This window comes from Ambystoma mexicanum, chromosome 5q, assembly GCF_040938575.1.
Source record: "Ambystoma mexicanum isolate Mex_15411 chromosome 5q, UKY_AmexF1_1, whole genome shotgun sequence".
NCBI lineage: Eukaryota > Metazoa > Chordata > Amphibia > Caudata > Ambystomatidae > Ambystoma > Ambystoma mexicanum.
The window spans coordinates 344,866,142-344,887,679 of NC_090933.1; the positions used below are offsets into that span (position 1 = coordinate 344,866,142).

At 47.6% G+C, this 21,538-nt stretch overlaps 1 protein-coding gene across 5 annotated transcripts in view; it reads right to left on the minus strand.

The window, feature by feature from the left end:
• Positions 1 to 19,606: 19,606 nt before the first annotated feature.
• The window catches only part of CEP192 (centrosomal protein 192), a 2,773,731-nt gene continuing 2,771,799 nt past the window's right edge, over positions 19,607 to 21,538 (minus strand). For all 5 annotated transcript variants that reach the window (XM_069620824.1, XM_069620822.1, XM_069620821.1 and 2 more), the window contains one exon: positions 19,607 to 20,122. In XM_069620824.1, the coding sequence (XP_069476925.1) occupies positions 19,987 to 20,122 (136 nt within the window). In that variant the 3' untranslated portion in view covers positions 19,607 to 19,986. The remainder of the gene's footprint in view (positions 20,123 to 21,538) is intronic.

Sequence of the window (21,538 nt, forward strand, 5' to 3'; positions counted from 1 at the left end):
TGACCAAAAAGAGGAAGAGCTGCACTGCTAGGAGTCCCAACTTGACTCCTGTGCAGAAAACAACACAGAACACACATAAGGGAGTACAGGACAAGGAAATGGAGGCCGTGTCCCTCCAATGCATTTCCAGCATCACAGTAGCCTTTTTTGATAATGCGTCTGCTAACATGTTAACTTTGCCAGGAATGTGATACGAATGTCAAAATGTGCAAAAAAGTATGCTCACCCTGCCTGCCTGCTATTTCTGCATTCAAAGTTGTGTGAGCCTGTAGATTTCTGGGGTCAGTGCGAAATTTGATTGGATGTTTGGTGCCTAAAAATAGGTGTCTCCATTCAATACAGTTCTGTTTAAGCATGAGGAGCTCTTTTTCCGAAACAGAATAGTTGAACTCACTGCTGCTTAGACTTCGGGACATATAGGCAACGGAATGTTGTAGCTTATCGGATTGCTCTTATAGGAGTAGCGTGCCAATGGCTGTGGCAGAGGCATCGGTTTCAACTATAAAAGGTCTTTGCGCATTAGGTTGGTGTTAGGCAAGATTTCTCTTCACTGCACCTTTCTTCCATTTCTATGGACCACTAAATGTTTTGCTTTTATTTTCGTTTCAGACCTGTTTGGCTCATCTGTTATGGGGAAATCGACATGTCCGTCAGGCTTTCAGTACTGGGAAAAATGGTTTGCCTTAGTCTAGTTACTTTCCTACTACTTTTAGTAACTTCTTACCACTTGTGGTAGTTTTTATCATTGTACACTGCATCTTACAATGTAGTACAATGGGGTACACGTTTTGTTTTGCGCTAGACTAACTCAGGATTTTTGATTACTCTAGGTGTAGTAAATGGACAAGCTGGTGGCAGCAGGGACTTAATATTTTTTGGTGCATTTCGTTTTAGCCTTGCTGTGTTTATTGCGTTTGGCTACTGAGGCTAGTGGTAAAACAGCCATGCCACAAGGTTTTTTGCTTGTCTTTTGGCCATCTGGTCTTTTCGCCTTCTTCCTGGTCTGTGAGGCCAGGAAAATCCTTACATGGAATTCTAGTGCCTGGGAAAGCAGAGGCTTTTAGTGGGCTACTGGAGGGCTATGTGCATTTTCTGCCAGGAAGTGGTCTAGTCCCAATCCACAAACTGGTGAAAGTGTAGGAGTGGTATCCATGAGTTTTGACGCCAGTGGTCCTGATTGGAAGTGTATGTGGATAAGATCTGTCATTGGCCAGTGGGAGCTGCTGCACTTATCTGGCTTTACGGATAAGAAGAGGACCCCTGTAACCACACTACAGAGATCCTGGAAGAAACTGAAGGAGCCAAGACCCCTGTCCAGCTACAAGAATTGCGAGTAGGTTGTGGACCCTTCAGAAGAAGACTTGGTGACCAACTTCTGCTGCTGCCTTGGTAGAGCCCTGTCCTGTTAAAGATATCCAGCACTTCTGCGAAGGAGCTGCGACCCTTGGAGTGAAGGGAACATGCATTCTCGACATCAGCTCTGAGTCATACAAAGAAGTGCCCCGGGACCATCCTGTGGCTGACCAGCTCTGAGTTTGGGCTACTGTGCTGCAGACGTCGCCGTTTCGAGTTGAGGCCTGAAATTTAGGGGATCTTCAGCTTGTGCAACAAGACATAACTCTGTGAAATTCCGTGGTCCTAGCATCAAGGGGACCCAAGATAGGAGGGAAAGTCTGACCATAGCAAGTGAATCCCTTTTTTCGTTGCCGTGCATCGGTGGCCGTCATCGGGAAATTGCTTACCTGCATCCATTCATGTCCTGATAGGGGCCCTGCATCGGGTTTTGCTGTATTCTTCAACTGGGAGACCTTGAACCAGCATTAGACACCGACTGGAGAGCTGCTCGAACCTGCAACCCCTGGAAATCAAGGGCTGAGGCTGACGGCAGGAAGAGCAACCTTTGACATTCAACCGATCTGCTGCCAAGTCTCATGAAGAATCGGAGTACGGGGGGGGTGAGTTATAGCGATACATACCGGCACCCCTAACTCCCCATACACAGTTTGATAACTTTCATAAAACTTTTCGAACACTTTGGCTTTGCCATGCTTGTTCACACAAGCACTCCGAAAGTTGGGAACACGTTTGTTAGCTAGTTTAATTTGTCCCCTGACACTTTTAAAAAAAAAAATGTTTTGTGCTTCAGCCAAATAATCGACCTTTCCCAAACCAGAAGAAAAAAAAATGTCAATACAAAACCTCCATATAATTCATCTCATTATTAAAAAAAAGTTACATACAAAAATCAAATACGTCTGTTATTTTGGGATAAAATGTTGAAAATTAGAATAAAAAGGAAAAGAATAAGGGGGGAGCAAAAAGGGAGAGCACTTTGCATGTCACCAACTTCATAACATTTCATTAATAAGTACATCCATCACATTAACCAATTAGCCAGCATCCGTGTTTACCAGTCCACTCGACCCTAGAAACCAATTCTAAGAACTGGCCAATGGTTGATTATGTATTTACGAGGCCTAATGCTTGTAGCACTCTTAACACCTGTATGGTGAGCAATGCTTCTTGTCCTGCAATTAATCTATCCCAGTACATTTCAGAAGAAAGAATATCCTCCCAGCCCACGAAGCGACCCAAGAATCCAAGTCTTGTCTTTGAAGGACTGTTTGACGATCTTTTCCAAAATCGTGGAAGTGATGTTTAACAAATATATCTAAGGAGTCCAACCATACATGAAAATCATGAGGAGTATCACAGCAATTCAACTCTTTCATGAGTGTGGCCTTTGCGTGCCTCCAGGACTCTGACGCAATATCTCTCTGGGAGCCTGCCAAGGAATAAACAGGATGAGCAATATTAGATTTATAGGCCCCTTACTTACAAGGAGACGACGCCAGGGGAATAGATGTTGAATATTCCCAACTGCATTCTACAAGATTTTCAAATCTGTCCGCCCGAGGGCTGTTGGTGTTTTTTCCTGGGTGATGCTTAATTATTGAGCTCATTGATTGTTGAGCCAGTTCTATGCATTTTATTGGAGTAAACGTAGCCTTATCAAAAGGTATCACTGAGGAGAAAAGGCAGATTGGCTTTCTTGGCGCGTATTCACTGCCTGCTGAGAGAACTTAGCGCCAGAACTTCAGACAGATGATCCCCGTTAGGGGTAGGCGAGGCAGTCAAGGAAATGGGGGCATGATAACGGAGTTTGACAACACTGCAGTGCCAGAGGGGCTACTTAAAAGGCTTGAGGGCTTCTGTAATACAGGCGTGTTAGTTACAGGCATTGGTAAGTAGCAGGCACGACTGATATGGGAAGCAGAGACCGCAGAAGAGCAGCAGAGTAAAACGCCCGCTACCAACCACACAACTGCTGAACTGAGTTATCCCTCCAGGCAATGCTTAGCCCCAATCAGCTCCATAGCAGCCAGCCACGGCACCTGCCTCAATGCCGGGCAGTATGAGAACGTAGAAACTGTACACCCGACAACGAGAGCAGCAGAGCGTTGCAGCCGAACACTGTCACCAGACGACTCCAGCAGGGATCTTCAACCTCCGGTGTCAATGGCAAGGTAGCACAGAGCAATGCTTCCGAATTAGAGGAAGGGACCCGTCAACACACAGGAACACGTCAAGCCACACTGCAACAGGCGTAACAATCATGCTGCAGCCACTTCCGACGCTAGAAGTATTTAATGTGACCTGCAGGCTAGTGTGATCATCCAAGCAGACAAAGATTGCTAGCAGCAGCCTTGGTAGTCCCCAGGCCGCTAGCTTTGCCCAGAGACACTAATTGTTGACTGTATCGAAGTCCCTAGAGAGGTCTATCAATGCGCCATATAGGATTCGACCTTTCACACGCTAAATTCATAATGAGGCCATTTGGAGATGTCGACAGGCCTCTTCTGAATCCTATTTGTAACTTCAAAAGGATGTCATTATCACTGGCCAGGTCTCTAATTCTCTTAAAATAACCCCAGTGAAAATCTTCGATTACAGACATCCTCCAGGATTTAGAAATTCGTCTACTTTGCCCGATTTCCCTGAATAAGATCAACAGGACCTTAGACCAGGAATATGCGTTCTCCCTTATGTATTTGATAAGACAGACCATTCGGTCCTGCCACTCCCGATATAGAGGAGCCCAAAATGAGGTCTGTTATTATTTCTTGCGAGAGCTGTAACTTCCAAGGGACGTTCAAAGTTCAAGGTACAATTCCCCTTTAGGGTTTTCTCATACAGTACACTGAAATGCTTACACCAAGCTTTCTCTGACACCATCTTACTTTGCAAAAACATCTGGCTGTTTCTCTCATGGTTAAGGGATCAAACGTTTCTGGAATTGCCATTCCTCAGTGCTTGCAGCATCAACTCTCTGTCTCGATGATGAAGATCTCTATACAAACAGGACCAATTAGGATATGTTCTTCGCAGGGGCTGCACTTGACACTCATATGCCCCAACATTTAATAACTATTTTTTTTTAAAGTATCTGATGTAATGCCTTAATTGGCGCTTTCTCTCCCAAGTTTTCTCATCAAACGTATGGCTATGAAATTTCCGTCTGATAGGAATGGGAGTTTGGGGGTGAGTCAAGATCCCACAAATATTCCACAAAATGATTCGGGCCACAAACCTCCCCAAGTTCAGAATCAGACTTATTTTCCACAAATCTCTGCAAATTTCTGTTCAAATGAACACCTTTTCGAAACTTCACCACACTATTCTTACCATTATTCACTAACAGGTCAGAGCAGGGACCCATTTCCATACTAGTTAACTTCATGGAAAAAAATCCCACTAAGTGGCGTGTGATCACTGGTACCACAATCTAAAATGTGGAATCTGTGACAGCAATCAAACAAATCTAGTGACAGAAACAGATAATCTATAGTAGAACTCACTTGGCCTTGCCCCCAAGCTGAAGCAGGAGGCACATCCCCATGAAAATGTCCATTGCCCATCTTCAGGTTCCATTCTGCCATGAAGAAAAGCCATCTTCTCAATTGCCCCCTCCCATAGTCAATGAAGCTATACATTGAGAATTAAAGTCCCTGCAATGACTATGTCAGCTGACCCAAACATAGTCTTGATCTTCAACAATAGGACAGACAAGGATTACCAAAAAGCAGAAGAGTCAACCATGCAGGCTTCCAATATGTGTTAACCACTATAGAAGAAATACATGGCAACTTTATCGTTCGCAAAAGCCCCTATCGTGTTGACCGACACCAAGATGGTGGCAAGTGGCGAGGAGAACACAGATGGTTCCCCCTGCGTAGCATTTGCTTAATAGGTGCTGTGCGGTACCGGTTGGCAGACACATTTGCCAACCCTACAGATTTAGGCTTTAGGCTACTGCTTTTTAAGCAGTCCTACCGCCTATAGATTTGGGTGACAGATTCTACTGCTGAACAATTGTGGGGAGGGGTGCCACAGCTGCTGGCCACCCTGGTGAAGCAGGTCGGGAGTCAATGGTAGCCTGAACGGTGCACACACCGACAGGTGTTGAAGCTCCGAGAACCAGAACCTGGCCGGCCACCACGGGGCTATGAGCAGAAGCGAACAGTTCACTGGGTTCTTTAGCTTGCAGATCATCCGATGAATTAGAGGCAGAGGCGGGAAAGCATAGGCCCTCATGTTGTGCCAAGGAATCTCAAGAGCATCCCCCAGAGAGGAGGCTCCCAGGCCGTTCCTGGAGGCATACAGAGGAAGTTTCTTGTTTAACGACATCGTGAAGAGGTCCACCTCCGGCGTGCCCCAACGCAGGAAAATCCATGAGAGGATCTCTGCCTTCAGCTCCCATTCGTAGCTGACCATTGTCCACTGACTAGTGCGTCTGCAGTAACGTTCAGCTGGCCCAGGATGTGTACTGCTACCAGCCAGACACCATGAAGAACCGCCCACTCCCAAATCTGGATGGACAGGTCCACGGGCGGGGGAGACTTGGTGCCCCCTTGCTTGTTGATGTAATACATTGACACCACATTGTCTGTGCGGATACGGACCACTTGGCAATGACCGGTCTGAACGCTTTGAGCGCTAGAAAAATCGCCAGGAGCTCCAGATGATTTATATGAAGGAGCTTGTCCCGAGACAACCAAAGGTCCGAGACCTGAAGATCCAATGTCGCACCCCACCCCAGCAGGGAGGAGTCCATCGTGACAGTCACCATCGGGGTTGGGTCTTGAAAACACACACCCACCGACAGGTTGCTGAGAGAAGACTACCACTCCAGGTCCGCTCTCATGGAAGCCGGAATCAATATCAACTTGGAGTCCGGAACCACCGCCGGACGCCAAGAACTCTGAAGAGCCATCTGAGTCTGCCTCATCTTGAGACGAGCGAGAGGTAAGGCCAAGACACATGAGGCCATGAGGCCCAGAAGCCTCTGGAACCACCAGGCCGACATGCTCTCCGACTGCGCAAAGATCTGACACATGGCCAACAGATCTGCCATTCCGTCCCCAGTCAGGTAAACTCTGCAGTCGATCGTGTTCCAGCAAAAACCCAGGAAAATCAAGTCCTGAGACACCATCATGGAAGATTTCCGCAAGTTCACCGACAGCCCGAGATGGAACAGGAGCTGGAGGAGAGACTGCAGATTGCACGCGGCCTTCACCGGGCAAGGGCAGCGTAAGAGCCAATCATCCAAATACGGATACACATGGATACCCTGCAGACGAAGATAAGCTGTAATCACCGACATCATCTTCGTGAAGGCACGCAGCGCTGAGCTGAGGCCAAAAAGAAGCACTTGAAACTGGAAATGCGCCTCTCCCACAGAGAAACTGAGGTATCTCCTGTGTGGATTCCAGATCAGTATATGCATGTACGCATCCTGAAGGTCCACCACTCTGAGCCAATCGCCCATCTGTAAAGAGGACCGTATCTGGCCGAGCGTGATCCTCTTTAATTTCTCTTGGGGTAGTGAGAGATTCAACTGGGAAAGGTCTAGGATGGTGTGCAGACCAGCCTGGTTGGGTTTGGGTGCCGTAAACAGTTGGGAGTAGAATCCCTCTCCTCGTTCCCCTAGGGGAACGGGTTCCACTGCTCTGAGTTCCAGCAACTTCTGAATCTCGGCTCTGAGGAAGGGCGACCCCGACTGCTGGAAATGAGGGTTGAAGGGTGGGGTAGAGGTAAGCGGAAGCCCACCCGAGCGACTGACAAGACCCACCGGTCTTCAGTGATAGTCTGCCACGCCTCCCAATGAGACGCAATGCGTCCTCCCACCGGGGTCTCGTGTGAGCATGGAGAACCCTCATTTGGCAGGTTTTTCGGTGGTGTTACCACCTGAACCTGAGGAACGGGAGAAAAACCGAGTCCGTTTCTGCCTCTAGCGGGAATTCCCTGAAGGGCTATCCACTCTGCAGGATTTCCGATCTAGAAACCCCCTGAAACCAGAGGAGGGCCGGCTTTGTGACAACGGTCTCTGAGTCCTAAAAGGGGTTTTAAACAGGATGGACAAAGACTTATCTGTCTGGGTGCTGTCCTTCGTTTTGGTGGGCTCCACATCCATTGAGCAATGAAAAAGCTCCTTACCGTCAAACGGCAGGTCCAACACTTTGTCCTTCACCTCCCCCAGAGCGGGTGCCTTGGGCACTGGGACATCCAATAGACACATGTCCAGTACCCGGTCGTGAAAGGCTCTGCTAGAGTGGGGCTGGTCTTTGCTGTCTTGATCGTCCTGAGCATCATCCAACAGGTCAGGATCCTGCTGAACCACGTCAGGCGCTGCTTTGTCCACTGGGGACAATGGAGGCAAGGGCAGATGGGTAGGGGGAGGCCCCGCAGGCACGGGCGGATCCACCAGAGGTGCGAGTGGAACCGATGGCGCAGGCGGGCATATCTCTCTAAAAAGACCCTTGAAATACTCTCATGGGGTCGGTACGCATGAGTACCTGAAATTTGCCGAAAAAAGCATCCTCCGGAGAAAGCTTTGGAGCTGCCGGAGAAGGCCTCTCATGAGGGGGATAATTCCAAGGACACAGAGGGGAGGGTTGCTAAGTGGGCCCATCCCCAGAGGTGTCCACATAAATCAAGGGTGACGAATCCACAGGTAGCGAGATGTTGTGCGGAAGGGGCATCCGAGTGTTCCAGTCGTAAACTGGACGAAACAGATGCACACAAGGAACCTTATGTTCACCAACAGAACCAATCCCTACACCTGGGGCCGATGGCGTAGTTGTAGGGGAAGCGCCCAAAATGGCCACTGTGGTCTTGGCGGGAACGGCCGCCATTTTGTCATCACCTGAGGGGAACTGCGGCACGTGTGGAAGTGAGGCGGGGGTCCCCACCAGTGGATCAGGGGTCTTCATTTTAGCCTTTACACAAGGAACCTCGGCCGAGCCGGTACTATGCGGCCTGGGATGTTTCTACGACATACCAATAGCCAAACTAGCCTTCACAGGAAGGACCTCGGCACTGCCGGTAAAGGAGGAACTACAGTTGGAAAACTCACTCCTTGCCCCCTCAACGGTTCTGGCGTTGCCACAAGAGCGGGAACAGTGAGAAACACCTTTCACCGATAAGGCCTTCTCAGGCCTCTCAGAACTGTTGGTTGCCTTAACCTCTGTACGAGGGACCTCGGACCCAGGTCCGGTAGAAGCCTCTTCACGTCGGGCCACGAACATACGCTCGGTTTCACCAAACCCAGCCGAGGCCTTGGGGCGCACCCCGGTACTTTTGAGGGAAGCTCCCAATAAGGAGGCCTCGGAGCGATCTCCGGTACCCCACGATTCAGTAGAACTAGGGTCTACAAGCAGCCCCCATAGGAGGGGCTTCGGCTTGCAGTCTGGTGTCCACAGGCCCCTTACGGAGACCCTCGGAGAAAACTCTGGTACACTTTGTAGGCCCAGAAGGCACCTCAGGGCGAGCCCCGGTGACAGAGCGGTCGACGCTCCTCCCGGACCGTTAAGACCCCCGGGAAGGAGTCCCCCGGCCGGGGTGCCCTAAAAAGTAAAGAACTCAACGGGCGTTTCTTCTTTTCTTCGATGAAAGTTAAAAAATGCGATGGGGGAGCACATTGGAACACCTCCTCCCACCGCTCCATTCAACGTTGAAGCGCCCGGACCGAAAGGGAATCGCAATAGAAACAGGAGTCCCAACGGTGATCAGGACCCAAACACTCTAAACAAAGAGGATGGGGATCCACCCTCGCGAAGCGCCGCTGACACGAAGAACAATTCGGGAAGTATAGCTTTAACGGCATAGACAGACTACAAGGCGATCGCTAGCGAGAGCCAGAGAGGAGGAAAAAAGGAAGAAATTCTTCCGCAGATGCAAGTGCGCCCAGTCCCGAATGAGCAGAGAAAAGGACTGATGGGCTATGTGGAGCTGAGATGGGCGGGGTGACGGCCGTGTGCAGTACCCCGCGTAGAAAGAGAGGGGGGACAAAAAATGTTTGCGAAGATTTATGCTTTACAAAGTGCTCCGGTCCAGTCCCACAGGACGGAGGAATGTCCCATAAGTATGGAGGAAAGGGGACGGGACATAGGAGTAAGGATGAAAAGCAAAACCTGATTTGTAGACCCATTGCTTAAGACGATAGATGGTGTTTCTAACGTTTTATGACATTGAGGTTTGATACAGAAACACAGTTGTTATACAAAATAAAAATGGAGAACAGGGTTGTTTGGTACGATAGAATGTACGCAATCTGATCCTGCAGCATATGAGAACAATTATCACTTTAACCATAGAAGTACAAACGCGCTGAGAAGCGACGTAGGTCGGGTAGCAATTCACTAACAGATGACCTTTGAAATACACATTAATAGGACCAAAGAACCGTCCTACCACTTCTCTCCTAGGGAGCACAGGACAGTGACAATTCCTTTGAGAGGTTTGAGATGGAAGACAGGCATCTGTAACACGTTGCCAGGAAATGCAAGGTCAGTGTAACGTCTGACCACTGTCATGGCTAATGTTAACTAAATAGATGAGGAGAAAAAATATGGTGAAAATAAATACACAAATACCTATCTGTTTTGACTCCGTGTAGATATGATAAAGCTAGAAGAAATGAAAGGGGTTCCTCTGTGACAACACATAATAAGGTTAGTGGGAAGCCTAAGAAATGCCTACATATACCATTAGTTTATCTATGGATGTAGATACTCTGACTCATTGTTATATATTTTTCAATATTTTTTGAGAGAGAACATTCTAATGGGTTAGAGAAGATCTTGGATCTCATAAGAATTAAAGTATCTGTCCTGACAAAGGCCTACGGGACACATTGTCTAGAGATCGGAATGCATGCGCAAATCTCTATTGGAAAGGCTGAAACGCTGAGAGTCAACATTTTTTTATAAGTACATCATGTAGTAGAATTCTAGGGATATTTAACAATAATGATGATCCCACACGGAAGGTGGTGCATGCCATACCAAGCGGAGAAAAAGATTGAGAGTCTGGTAGAAAATCAAAACTTTATGGACCTATTAGTCCTTTGAGACCTCAAAAGTGCTTTTTATGTAAAAAAGTATAATGAGATTGCTTTTGGAGGCATCTATTACAAGCACTCCCTGAGATTAATATTTGAAAAATGGTTAAAGAGTGTATTGTATCTTGCGTTTTTTTTAACAAATCAATTGGCACTTTAACTGACCCTGTTTTGCACACATGCACTGATTGCATTTTGAATTGTAAAATATTGTATGTGTTAAATGGTGTAGAACTTTGTAATACAAATTAATATGGATTTTATTAAAAAGAGATGTTCGAAAAAACATTTTGCACTGAAAGACTTCAGTATCTAGAGGAGCGAGATATGTATTAACTCGCTGAGGCATTTATAGGCAATAGAGCAGGAAAAACAGGAGGAAGGGGAGCTGGTGGTTCTGTGTAATTGTGTGATGTATCTTCCCTGATATACCACTAGCCCCGCTCACAACAAAAATGTGGGGAATGATCTGTAGTGCATACTGGTGAGAGAACGTGGCAGTGTGTTGTGAATGTGCGTGCAAGTGTGTGAGTGAGGAGGATAGTAGGAAGGTGATGAGTGAAAGGGTAACAGAGTAAAAGTAGGGCGATGGAGTAGTAGTGTGGAGGGAGGAGCAGTAGTACTATGCAAAGGAATGTTAGTATAGTGGGAGGAGTGGTAGCTATGTGGAGGGAGGAACGATAGTAGTGAGGCGTCAGTAGTATTGCAGAGGTGGAAGTAGTAGTGGTGTGGGGGAAAAGTAGGTTTAGGTTGGAGAGGCAAGAGTAGTAGCAAGTTAGATCAAAGAGCAGAGTTAGAAATTACACAGGGGAACAGAGGAGGAAGAACCAGAGAGAGAGGGGAGAGGCAGCGGGTGGAGTAGGAGAAGAAAGTGAGAGTGGCATAGGGAGAGGAACATCGAAACACAAGAACCAGAGAGGGTGAAGACATTGTCAGAAGGCACACACCTTAAACCACACCTAGGGTAAACTTGGATAGGAACCCTAGCCTTTTTGGCTAGATAAGGCATTTGACTTTAGGCCATAACCTATAGCTAGATAAGGTTGCAGATAGTAGAAACAATCCATGGTTTGAGGGAAGTCTGAGTTAGGGTGGAACTACCCATGGCTAGGTTAGAGGTAGAGGGTTAAACACTAGATTGCCGGCAATACAAATAAAGACACTCAAAGCCTCATTTGGGAGTTGGCATATTCATGAAGCCATCTGTGACAACATGCACCTAGCAGCAGTCTCTGTATGGTATGCAAAAGGATGCCGAAGAGCCTCTGCATTCAAGCCTGCATCCGATTAGCCTGATCAAAATGCTAATAAGTGATCTCGAGGCAGGTCAACCCAAAAGGCTTCCATGAGTTTCACCTCTTTTCCAGGAGGGAGTCGGGGGAGAAGACGCAGACAAAGAACGAGAGGCAGCCTTAGAGAGAAAAAAAAAAGACTGCAGCCTCTACTGAGAAAGGTGGTAATGGATGGGAGGACAAGCAAATTGTATCCAAAGGGAGCAGACAGTATTGAAGCTCCAATGTATAGTTAGCAGATGAGGTTTCTGCCAGATTGTAGCAGCTTCTGCCAAAACATTCCTCTGGAAAGGAATCCGAGACCTGTTAGGGCACTTAAAGGCACAAAACATAAGACCGGACACCAGTTTCTGCCTGTGGTTCTTCCAGAACAGGCAAACCCAAATAATCTGACATACCTCCTCCAGACTCAAGCATGGAAAGCTCTGGTTGGGGATGGTAGATGGTCCTCCGGTTACTGGATAGCAGAATCTCGAAGGTCTTCGGCAGGATCCAAAGGCTGAGGATCCCAAACCTGTGCTTCAGGAGAGTCACTAGTAGGCTGAGGTGCCCAACTAGTGTTCAGCAAAGGGCCTGCTGGAACCTAGCCTGCCACAACTTCTTGAATCTGAACGTTTTTCTCCACCGAAGGCTGGCTCAGGATGGAGGACCAAGAGCAAAAGAGGTGGAGGAAGGGCGTGGGAGGAGGGAGGTTTAAATTACTTACCTGTAACTTTTTCTCCAGAATGGGGTTTGGCATGGATTCACATACCCATGAATACGATTACACAGCAGTACATATAAGCAACCAAGGGAGGTGGCAAGGCTCAACAGATACAATACACTTACCACTTGAACAGACTGACCTCAAACAAACAGGTTGCGTAGCACCACTTGGCCGACCCAGGATTTCTCTCTGGAATCCCTGTTGACGCAGTAGAATCTCATGAAGGTGTGGGTAGACCTCCCTGTAGCAGCCCTGCAGAAGCTGAGCAGGGGAACACCAGAGCAAAACAATGTCGTTGCTGAGATGTCTCTGGTGGAGTGGACTCTCGGCACACCTGGAAGAGGTCTGTTGGCCAGACGATTACAGTGCATGATATAGCCGGTGAGCCACCTGGATATGGAAGCATTAGACAGGCCCTTCTCATGTCCCACAGGTCCAAAATTGACGAACAGCTGAGACTTCTTCCGAAAAGCCTGTGGCCCATAAAACTTAAAAGGCACGAGCAACGTCCAATGAATGCAATGCCCTTTCAGCAGGCATCAAATGCTTTGGAAAGAACTGGCATAAGCAAATTCTCGTTGAGCTGGCCCCCCCGAAGGAACCTTTGGCATAAAGGTGGGATGAGTATACAGCACCACCTTTGTAGCGTGGAAGGTTAAGTACGGTTGCTTACAGGAGAGAGCCTGGATCTCCCCGATTCTCCTGTCCGAGGTGATGGCCACCAGGAAAGCTGTCTTCCATGAGAGAAACTTCAGCAGGGCTCGATGCATCGGGTCAAATGGAGGATCCATAAGCTTAGTCAACACTACATTGATTTCCCAAGCGAGGGCAGGAGCGTTCAACGGCTGAAAAGTCCTGAAGAGGCCCTTGAGGATCTCCTCGGCGAGCCTGTGCGACCACAGGGAGAGTTGGGTGTACCGGATATATCAGCCAGATGAACCTTGATAGAGACGCGAGCCAGTCCAGCCTTTGCCAGCAAAAGCAGGTACGGGAAGAGCTGTAGAGCAGTCACCAGCAGAGGCGTAATCCTCTGAATCCTGCACCACACTGTGAAGCGCTTCCATTTGTGACTGTAACAAGCTAACATAGAGGAAGCTCTGGCCTTGGCCAGGATCATCTTGCACTCCAGCAGCAGAGAATAGTGTCCAAACTATAGGGCTGCAAGAGCCAGGCCGTGAGGCTCAGTGACGCCGGGTTGTGGTGTAGTATTGTTCCATTTTCTCTGGATCGAAGGTCAGGAAGTGGAGGCAGCCGTATGGACGGCGTATGGACAGATGGAGAAGGTCCGGGTACCAAATCTGCCACGGCCACACCAGCGCAATGAGGATCATCCTGCAATGGCAGCGTCTGTGTGTGCTGATCACATGTAACATGAGTGGAATCGGAGGGCATGCGTCCAGGGAGAGCCTGTTCCACAGGAATGAGAAGGCATCCCCCAGACCCCCCGGCTAAGGGTATTTGTTGGCAAACCTCTGGCATTTGTAGTTGACAGGCCTAGTGAAGAGGACAATCTGGGGAGTACCCCACCTGCTTAAGAGATGAGAATGCTGCGCTTCTTGAAGTTGCCACTTGTGGCAGGACTGTAGCTCTCTGCGGAGCGAGTCTGCGCTGGCGCTCTTGGTGCTTGTGAAAGAGGACAAGGAACATGTCCTGAAGAATGGCCTAGCACCACAATGACTGGGCTTCCAGGAAGAGAGTAGGGGAGCGCATCCCACCCACTATGGTGGTGGTGTCCGTGAATATCCGCACCACTTTCCGTCGCAGCTGGAACAACTCGAGGGCTCAGAACACTGCCCGGAGCTACAGGACGATTATCTGCAAGTCCTTCTCCTCCAGGAGCAGGAGGCCTCTGGTGTGAGACTGCCCTGTGTGGGCTCCCCAACCTTCTGGGGAGGCGTCCATGTCGACTGTGGCCTGATACAGTGGAATCCGAAAGGCGGGCTCGTTGAGTGAGATGCGGACGCACACCACCCACCATTCTAGAGCCTCTAGGAATGCCTGATTGAGGGCGATTTTGTACATTAGGAATGCAAGTGACTGTAACCTGCTGCCAGCTGACATCTAAGGATACCTGGAGAGGCCGCATCTGGACCCTGCAAAAGGGTACTAGATGGATGCAGGAAGACGTCATGCCCAACAGAGACTTGATGGACCGGACTGTTGTGATGGACACTGCCGACAGTCGCTGAACTTTTCCCAGTATGGTAGTTGCCAGACATGCAACCCGTGTTGAGTCGGGCGCCCAGGAACAGAGCGTTCTGTGATGGCACCACGCAGGAATTCGGATGGTTGATCGAGAATTCTAGCGAAGTCACAAGTTGGATGGTCTCTGTTGTGTGCTGGGTCACCAGCGCCTGATACCGGGAGTGAACGACCTGGGGCCAAGCATTTTGTGAATAACCTCAGAGCCGATTTCTAGCCAAAGGGCAGTTCCTTGAACTGGTAGTGCCGCCCCTGGACTACAAAACGCAGGTACCTCTAATGTTTTCGATGAATGGGGAGGTCAACAAATGCGTCCTCAAGTCCTGAGTTGCCAGAAAATCCTCCTTCTCCAGCTTTTCAAGCACATGCTGCAATGTGACCATCCTGAACTTTTGGGACTTCAAGTACTTGTTTAGATGTCTTAAGTCTAGGATCAGTCGCCACCCTGCTGACTTCTTCCCCACCATAAAGTATCTGGAGTACACTCGGGAACCCCGGAGGCGCTGAGAGACTGGCTCTATTGCCCCTTTTTTAAACATGACCTAAACCTCCTGTAGCAGCTGGGCCATGTGAAAGATCTAGACGCGCAACAGGAGGAATACAAGGGCACCGGTTTTGAAATTGCAAAGCATGCCCTTGCTGAAGAACATTCAGCACCCATTTGTCTGTGGTGATCTTTCTCCTTTGTTTGACAAATTACGATAGCTGGCCTCCCACTGGGGTGCAAAAGTGGGGGCTCCGAGCCATGGCCGGTTCAGGCCTGCTTGGACGTCTGTGTCCTAGCCTGTGTACGACACTGGCCTCTGCTGCTGTAGGCCTGGAAGCGGCCCCTGTAGGCTTCCTGGGTGGCGGAATGGGAGGGCTGACGATGGGGGGGTAGTGTAACCCTTGGAAGACCTGGAGACACTTCCCCTTGAGGAACGAAAAGGCAACCTCCACTGCGTGCTTTCTCTGTGTCTATCTTGATAGGCTGGAGTCACTCATCCAATGCCTTCCCAAAAAGGTTGTCTCCATCAAAAGGTATGTCCATGACCTTGGACTGCATGTCTATTCGAAAGTGTGTGGCCTTCAGCCATCCCTGGCACCGAGGGCCACACCATTGCCCATCTGCCATAACCCTGAGACCGCTATGTCCAGTGCCACAGTAATGATGTGATCCAAAGCCACCTCACCTTCCTGGAATAGGGCCAGGGCCTTGGCCTTCTTGTGGTCAGGAAGGAAATCCTGTATCGGCCCAAGCTTGTACCAAATTTCCCCCGTCGTGACGAGACAGAATGGCGAGAGCATTGGCGGCCTTCACGGTGGAAGCTGTGGTGTATGTGGTGTAGAACATGCGCTTGCCAACCACAACTAGCTTCTTGCCTTCTTAGTCCGGGGGCACCATGGACGAAGACTAAGGATTCGACGAGCACTTCATGGCAGCCGCCGACACAATCGAGTCCAGAGAAGGCTGTGACCTGAGACACCTGGGAGCAGAGTCCAGGACCCAGTATTTCTTCTCCAGCCTGTCCCGCTTGGATGGCATGGTACTTGGAGCTTTCGTAAGGGCCAATCGCTCCTCCCAAACATCGTCCAACAACGGAACCAAGACAACTGTCTTCCTTGAGGACTCGTTGCTGAAAGAGAAAACCCTCCTTTTCTTCCGACAGAAGACTGAAGAGTTTGGACGTCTTTGAGACGATGGCGTAAAAAGGAGCCAATTTAGTCCAGCGGCAAAGCCCTGGTGGGCTCATCAACATCCAGAGGTTCCCCATCAGCGGGGACAATCTTCATACTCGTCAGTATGAGTAATGTGGTATCAGTGTTTGTGCCAGTGTCTGTGCAAACTGGCTCTTCCTCCACTGGGGTCAAGGCCCAAAATCCATCTGCAATAGGCACCCAATGGGGTGGCATCGGCTGATGCTTTGGCCTGTGAGGACTCCTGGGTAGTGGCATGAGAGGACTGCAGGCCAGATCAGGCACAGGGGCAATAGGTAACCTCTGCCGAGTTTCCGCCACCAGGGTGTTGAGGATGTCCAGTGACATATCCCTGGGTGCAGGTTGGGGTGCGAACGGTGCAGCCAGAACAGGAGTCGGGCTGAAACCCATTGGTGGGGCAAACAGCTGGTATGGACACAAAACTACTTGGCTGTTTGTCTGTGTATTGCTGGGATACCTGGTGCACTCATGCTTCTCTTCAATATGCTTCAACACAGCCTTTTCTGATCCGATTTAAACTTAAGACTGCAATTAATAAGCTGCAGTCGGCTTAGACTTCTCCAGTCAGGACACCCCCCCCCCCTTCTTGCACACATTTGTAAATGGCCCTCAGTCCTGAGTCTGGTTAGGGCTCTCCCTCCCGTATATATTGATCTCGGGGTCTTCATTTCAGTTGTGTTAAGAATACAACTTTCAGTATGCTTTCATTTTTCAATTTCAATAATTACCTCAGTGTTCAGCATGCATTATTCTCAATGTCTCAGTGCTACTGCTTCTTAAGATTCACTACACTGTCTAGCATGCCCTCAATTTCAATAGTTCTCTAAATTTGCTACACTATCCAGCATGCTCTATTCTCAATATCACGGTTTCAGTATTTCTTAAGATGTACTGCAATGTCCAGCTTGCTTTATTCTGCACCGTCCTTAACAGTTATTCTATATTCCTCTGTTTCAATAGTTCTTTAGTTTGCCTACAATGGTGATCATGCTTTAATCTCAATGTCTGTCTCAATGGTTATTTAGATGCACTGCAACATCCTGCGTGCCTCTTTCTCAATGTTTCGGGTTCATAAATTATCATCAAATGCTTCATATTTTTATCACAACTTCACTCGCTGTCTTTTCTCAAGTGTTATGCTACTTTGAGAACATTAACCTCATCCAAAGTATTATCATTGCCTTTATATTAACAAGACATTTTAACTTGCAAGAGTTTCTCATTTTGCATCAATGTTTATTACTCACCTCTCCTAAACTGTTGCCTTCCCTTTTATTTACTGAACCGTATAACTTGTGAGAGAATCACTTTTTATGTCAATATCTGCTATTCTACTGGAATAAGTAAATGAAGGCATTGTCTCCACATTTTAAAGTGGCATATTAACTTGCATTAGGCTTCATTTTGTTGATGTTTGTGACCCTCCTCTTCTAAAGTGTTACCCATGCCTCCATATTATTACCAAGGCATTTAACATTAATCCTCCCCCAGTGTTTCCCCGTTTCCCTCTTAGGTTAGGTTCGTCATTGTCTCTGCTTCAGCTCTGTGTCTCAGACTTTTGTACTCACATCCTTCTGGTAACCTGGGGTAAGGGTTCTCGCCTGCTTCCCCATCTCACAGACCTCCCCAGTCTTTGTCGCTCTAGTGAATGTTCTTATTGGACCTCTGTGTCCGGCATCGCAGCTCGCTCTCTTATGTACTCTGCTTCAAATCTAGGGTTCTGCACATCCCTGGTGGCTCCAAGCACACAATACATCAAATTATTTCTCCACTGTCCTCTGCCGCTGAGCTTTCTCGTGACCGGCCTTGGTCTGCAAGTGCACTCCAAGTTGCGTTCTCATTCTCACTGCTACCAAGGGTTTTGGTATCGGACATCAGCTGACTGCCCCTCTAAATCATCAGCTTTGCCATTCATATGACTTCCCCATCTAATTAGTCCCACAGTTCAGGTACGACTCTGCCTACTTTTCCTCCACCCCCACAAACTTCATCCTCTTCCTGTGCTACTTTTCTGGTTATCCAGACCTGCAGATTTAATCACATAGTGAAGAAAAGAAAAAACAGACTCAGTTGGATGAGTTATTTCCAGGACTTCGTCACAGCATGTTGCGAGCCAGGCAATAGAAATATTGAAAAAAAATAACACTAGTTTGGCCTCTCGTCTTGCACCCTGGGAAATGGAGGTAGATGACTGCTATAATGAAAAGTAAAGCTAGCAAGAGAAGCTGAGGAGACAGAGCGGGATGTAGGAGGGTCGGTTCCCTCACCTAACCACTAACCCTTCTTTGTCCTTACTGAGTTGGGCCAGGGATAACCGATTAGCCCACTTCCATCTTGCACTCAATACTTACCCTGATAACATCCATAGAGTCATTGTTTTCTTCCATTTGGAATCATCACCTCCCTCCTCCAAAATTGTTCCATCTGCCCTCTCGAGTGCAGTGATGTTGCCGCATCTAGATTTGTTGCTTCTCCCTAGACAATTATACGCGCTGGAATGGTGTGTTCCGAGAATTGCTCACAACATCACTATACCTCCTCCAACCAGATTTGTCATTCTTCTCCCTTGGACTTTTTTGTTTTTCCTAGAACCGACATCAGTCCTACACTCCTGAAATATTGTCACCACCTGGAAACTGCAGTCTCTCCTGTAATTCATGCCACCATTCTTCCTGCCCCCCGAACTGTGGGCTGCACCCTATTCTAAGATTGACATCACCCCTCATGAAAACACGTAATGTATATAGCTACTGTTTATGGCGAGCCCACAGCAATACCATGCATAAAGAATAACAATTTCCTCCATATGTGTTTATAGCGGCCACCCAAAACCGTTGTACAATTGTTGCAACAACACAGGACACCTTGAACATTATACAGCACCACTGCTTGACTCAAATACCCAACGAAGGATTGCACGAACAGACTTCAACTAGTATACTAGTCTAAATTACAGCTCACCACAACATTGATGTTTCCATTGCAATATAGTCGTACTGCAGCTACCTTGAATTTTGTCCACATGGTTCATTAACCATATAGTATGTACTGCTTTCATGTATTATATTGTATTGCACATTACTCCTAGGCAATGTTGTATCCGATTGTAAAGTTTGATTAGGGGCAGTCCAATAAAACATCTTCAATAGATGTACATTTACCTCACATGTACACACAAACATTAGGATGATGATATACATATGTTTGTTTCAGCTAGATTGCAGAATTAATTTCTGATTACTTAACATAAATGAAAGCCAACAGATCAACAAAATCGCGCCAAAAACATCAAACTTGAAGGCACACTGTTTTTTACAGTAGCAGCATTCATTTATTTTCTTTATAACAAAATTCATTAAAATACATTTTCTTTGCACATTCCAATTACAAAAATACATTTGCAATTGCAAAAATATAAGCATATTATGGTTTAATTGTAACATTCAAAGTGCAAAACTGAAATATAGAAACATGATAACTTTCACTTTATATAAAGACTTACACTACAAATATAAAGTTAGCTTGTAAACAAGCTGTACTATTTCAACACTGGTTCCTTGATTATCTTTTCAAACAAACGATCCCAACATTACTGTAGTGTTGAAAAAGCCACATGAATATGTAATAGGATTACTTTAATAATTTAGTTTCGTACAAGAACAGGAAGCAAGTCCTAAAATCTAAAATCACGTGTTGAGAGCTTCACCAATAAGCTGAATTCGGAAGCTGCTGCTTTTTTCTGTATGTGCAACTATTGCACCTTCGAACCTGCCGCTTGATTTTGGTTTGAACTTCACTGGTACGTTGATGTAATGATGAGGCCTAGGAAAGAACAAAAGCCTAATTCAATCTTTTTACCGGACAAATAATGGTAGTTTGTTCTCAATTTCCACACTTATTAATTTGAGGAGCATTTGTCCATGCAAACAGAAAAGATATGTTTCTAAATCTATGTAATTGGTATACACACATGACAGCCTGCGATATCTGTAAAAATGCTCTTAGTACAGTATAGTTGTCACAGCACTACCCACCTGTAATATTGGTTGTAATGTCACAGAAACTGCTGCACGAGGACTTTATAAGGAGGCACTCCCCTCTTGGAGAAAAGGACAACCATTTGGGAAATCACCCACAACACCCAGTCATAAAATACCTCACCCCACAAGACCTTACCCTTGTTGTCTCGTCCGTCCCTCCTCTTCCATTGACAGTAATACTATTTTTATTGTAATGTTACTGCGATACCCAGTATTCGTAGTACTGGGACGAAGAAGAGTGAAACTTGTAGAGTAACAACCTGAAAACTACTTTAGTACTGGGACGAGGTGGCTTTCAAGAAAGGAACAAGTTACTTACCTGTAACTATTGTTCTCCAGCAAGGTTCTGGCATGGATTCACATGCTCATGAATATTCCCTGTTGTCAGGCCAGGAATCCTTGGTAAAAGAAAAGTTTCATTTTCACTTACAAACTGTATTCCTCCTCTAAACCAATCACTGAACTCTGAGTTATACTGCCCCCAGCCAATGACTGCCCTCTCTCTAAGCCCCTCCTATGGCAGCCATCTTCAGATTTGGTAAGCATGTAGGGTGGCAGTATGACCAAGAAGAGCCACAGAGGGGCAGGAGGGACGGTTCGCATGTGAATCCATGCCAGACCCATGCTGGAGAACAATAGTTACAGGTAAGTAACTTGTTCCTTCTCCAGCATGGGGTCTGGCATGGATTTGCATGCTCATGAATAAAGAATACATAGCAGTACAACATTACACAACCACAAGAGGGGACAAGGCTCAACAGAAGCAACTACTCTTACCTCCGGAACAGAATCACCTTCAAGCAAACAGGTTGCGTAGCACTACTTGGCCGACCCTGGACTCCCCTGGACGCAATAGAATCTCGTGAAGGTGTGCGTGGACCTCCACGTAGCAGCCCTGCAGATGTCCAGCAGGGGCACAGCAGACAGGAACGCCGTTGTTGCAGCGATCGCTCTGGTGGAATGGGCTCTCGGACGCCAGGGCAGCGGTCGGTTCGCCAACAGATGACAGTGTGTGATACAGCCGGAGAGCCACCTTGAGATGGAAGCCTTGGATAAGGCCTTCGCATGGTTCACAGGACAGTTACGCCAGGGCAAGGAGTATCATCCTGCATCGGCACTGCGAGTTGATTGATGACTCGCAGCAGGAGAGGCAACGGAGGGAAGGCATAGAGAAACAGGCCTTCCCACGGGATGGGGA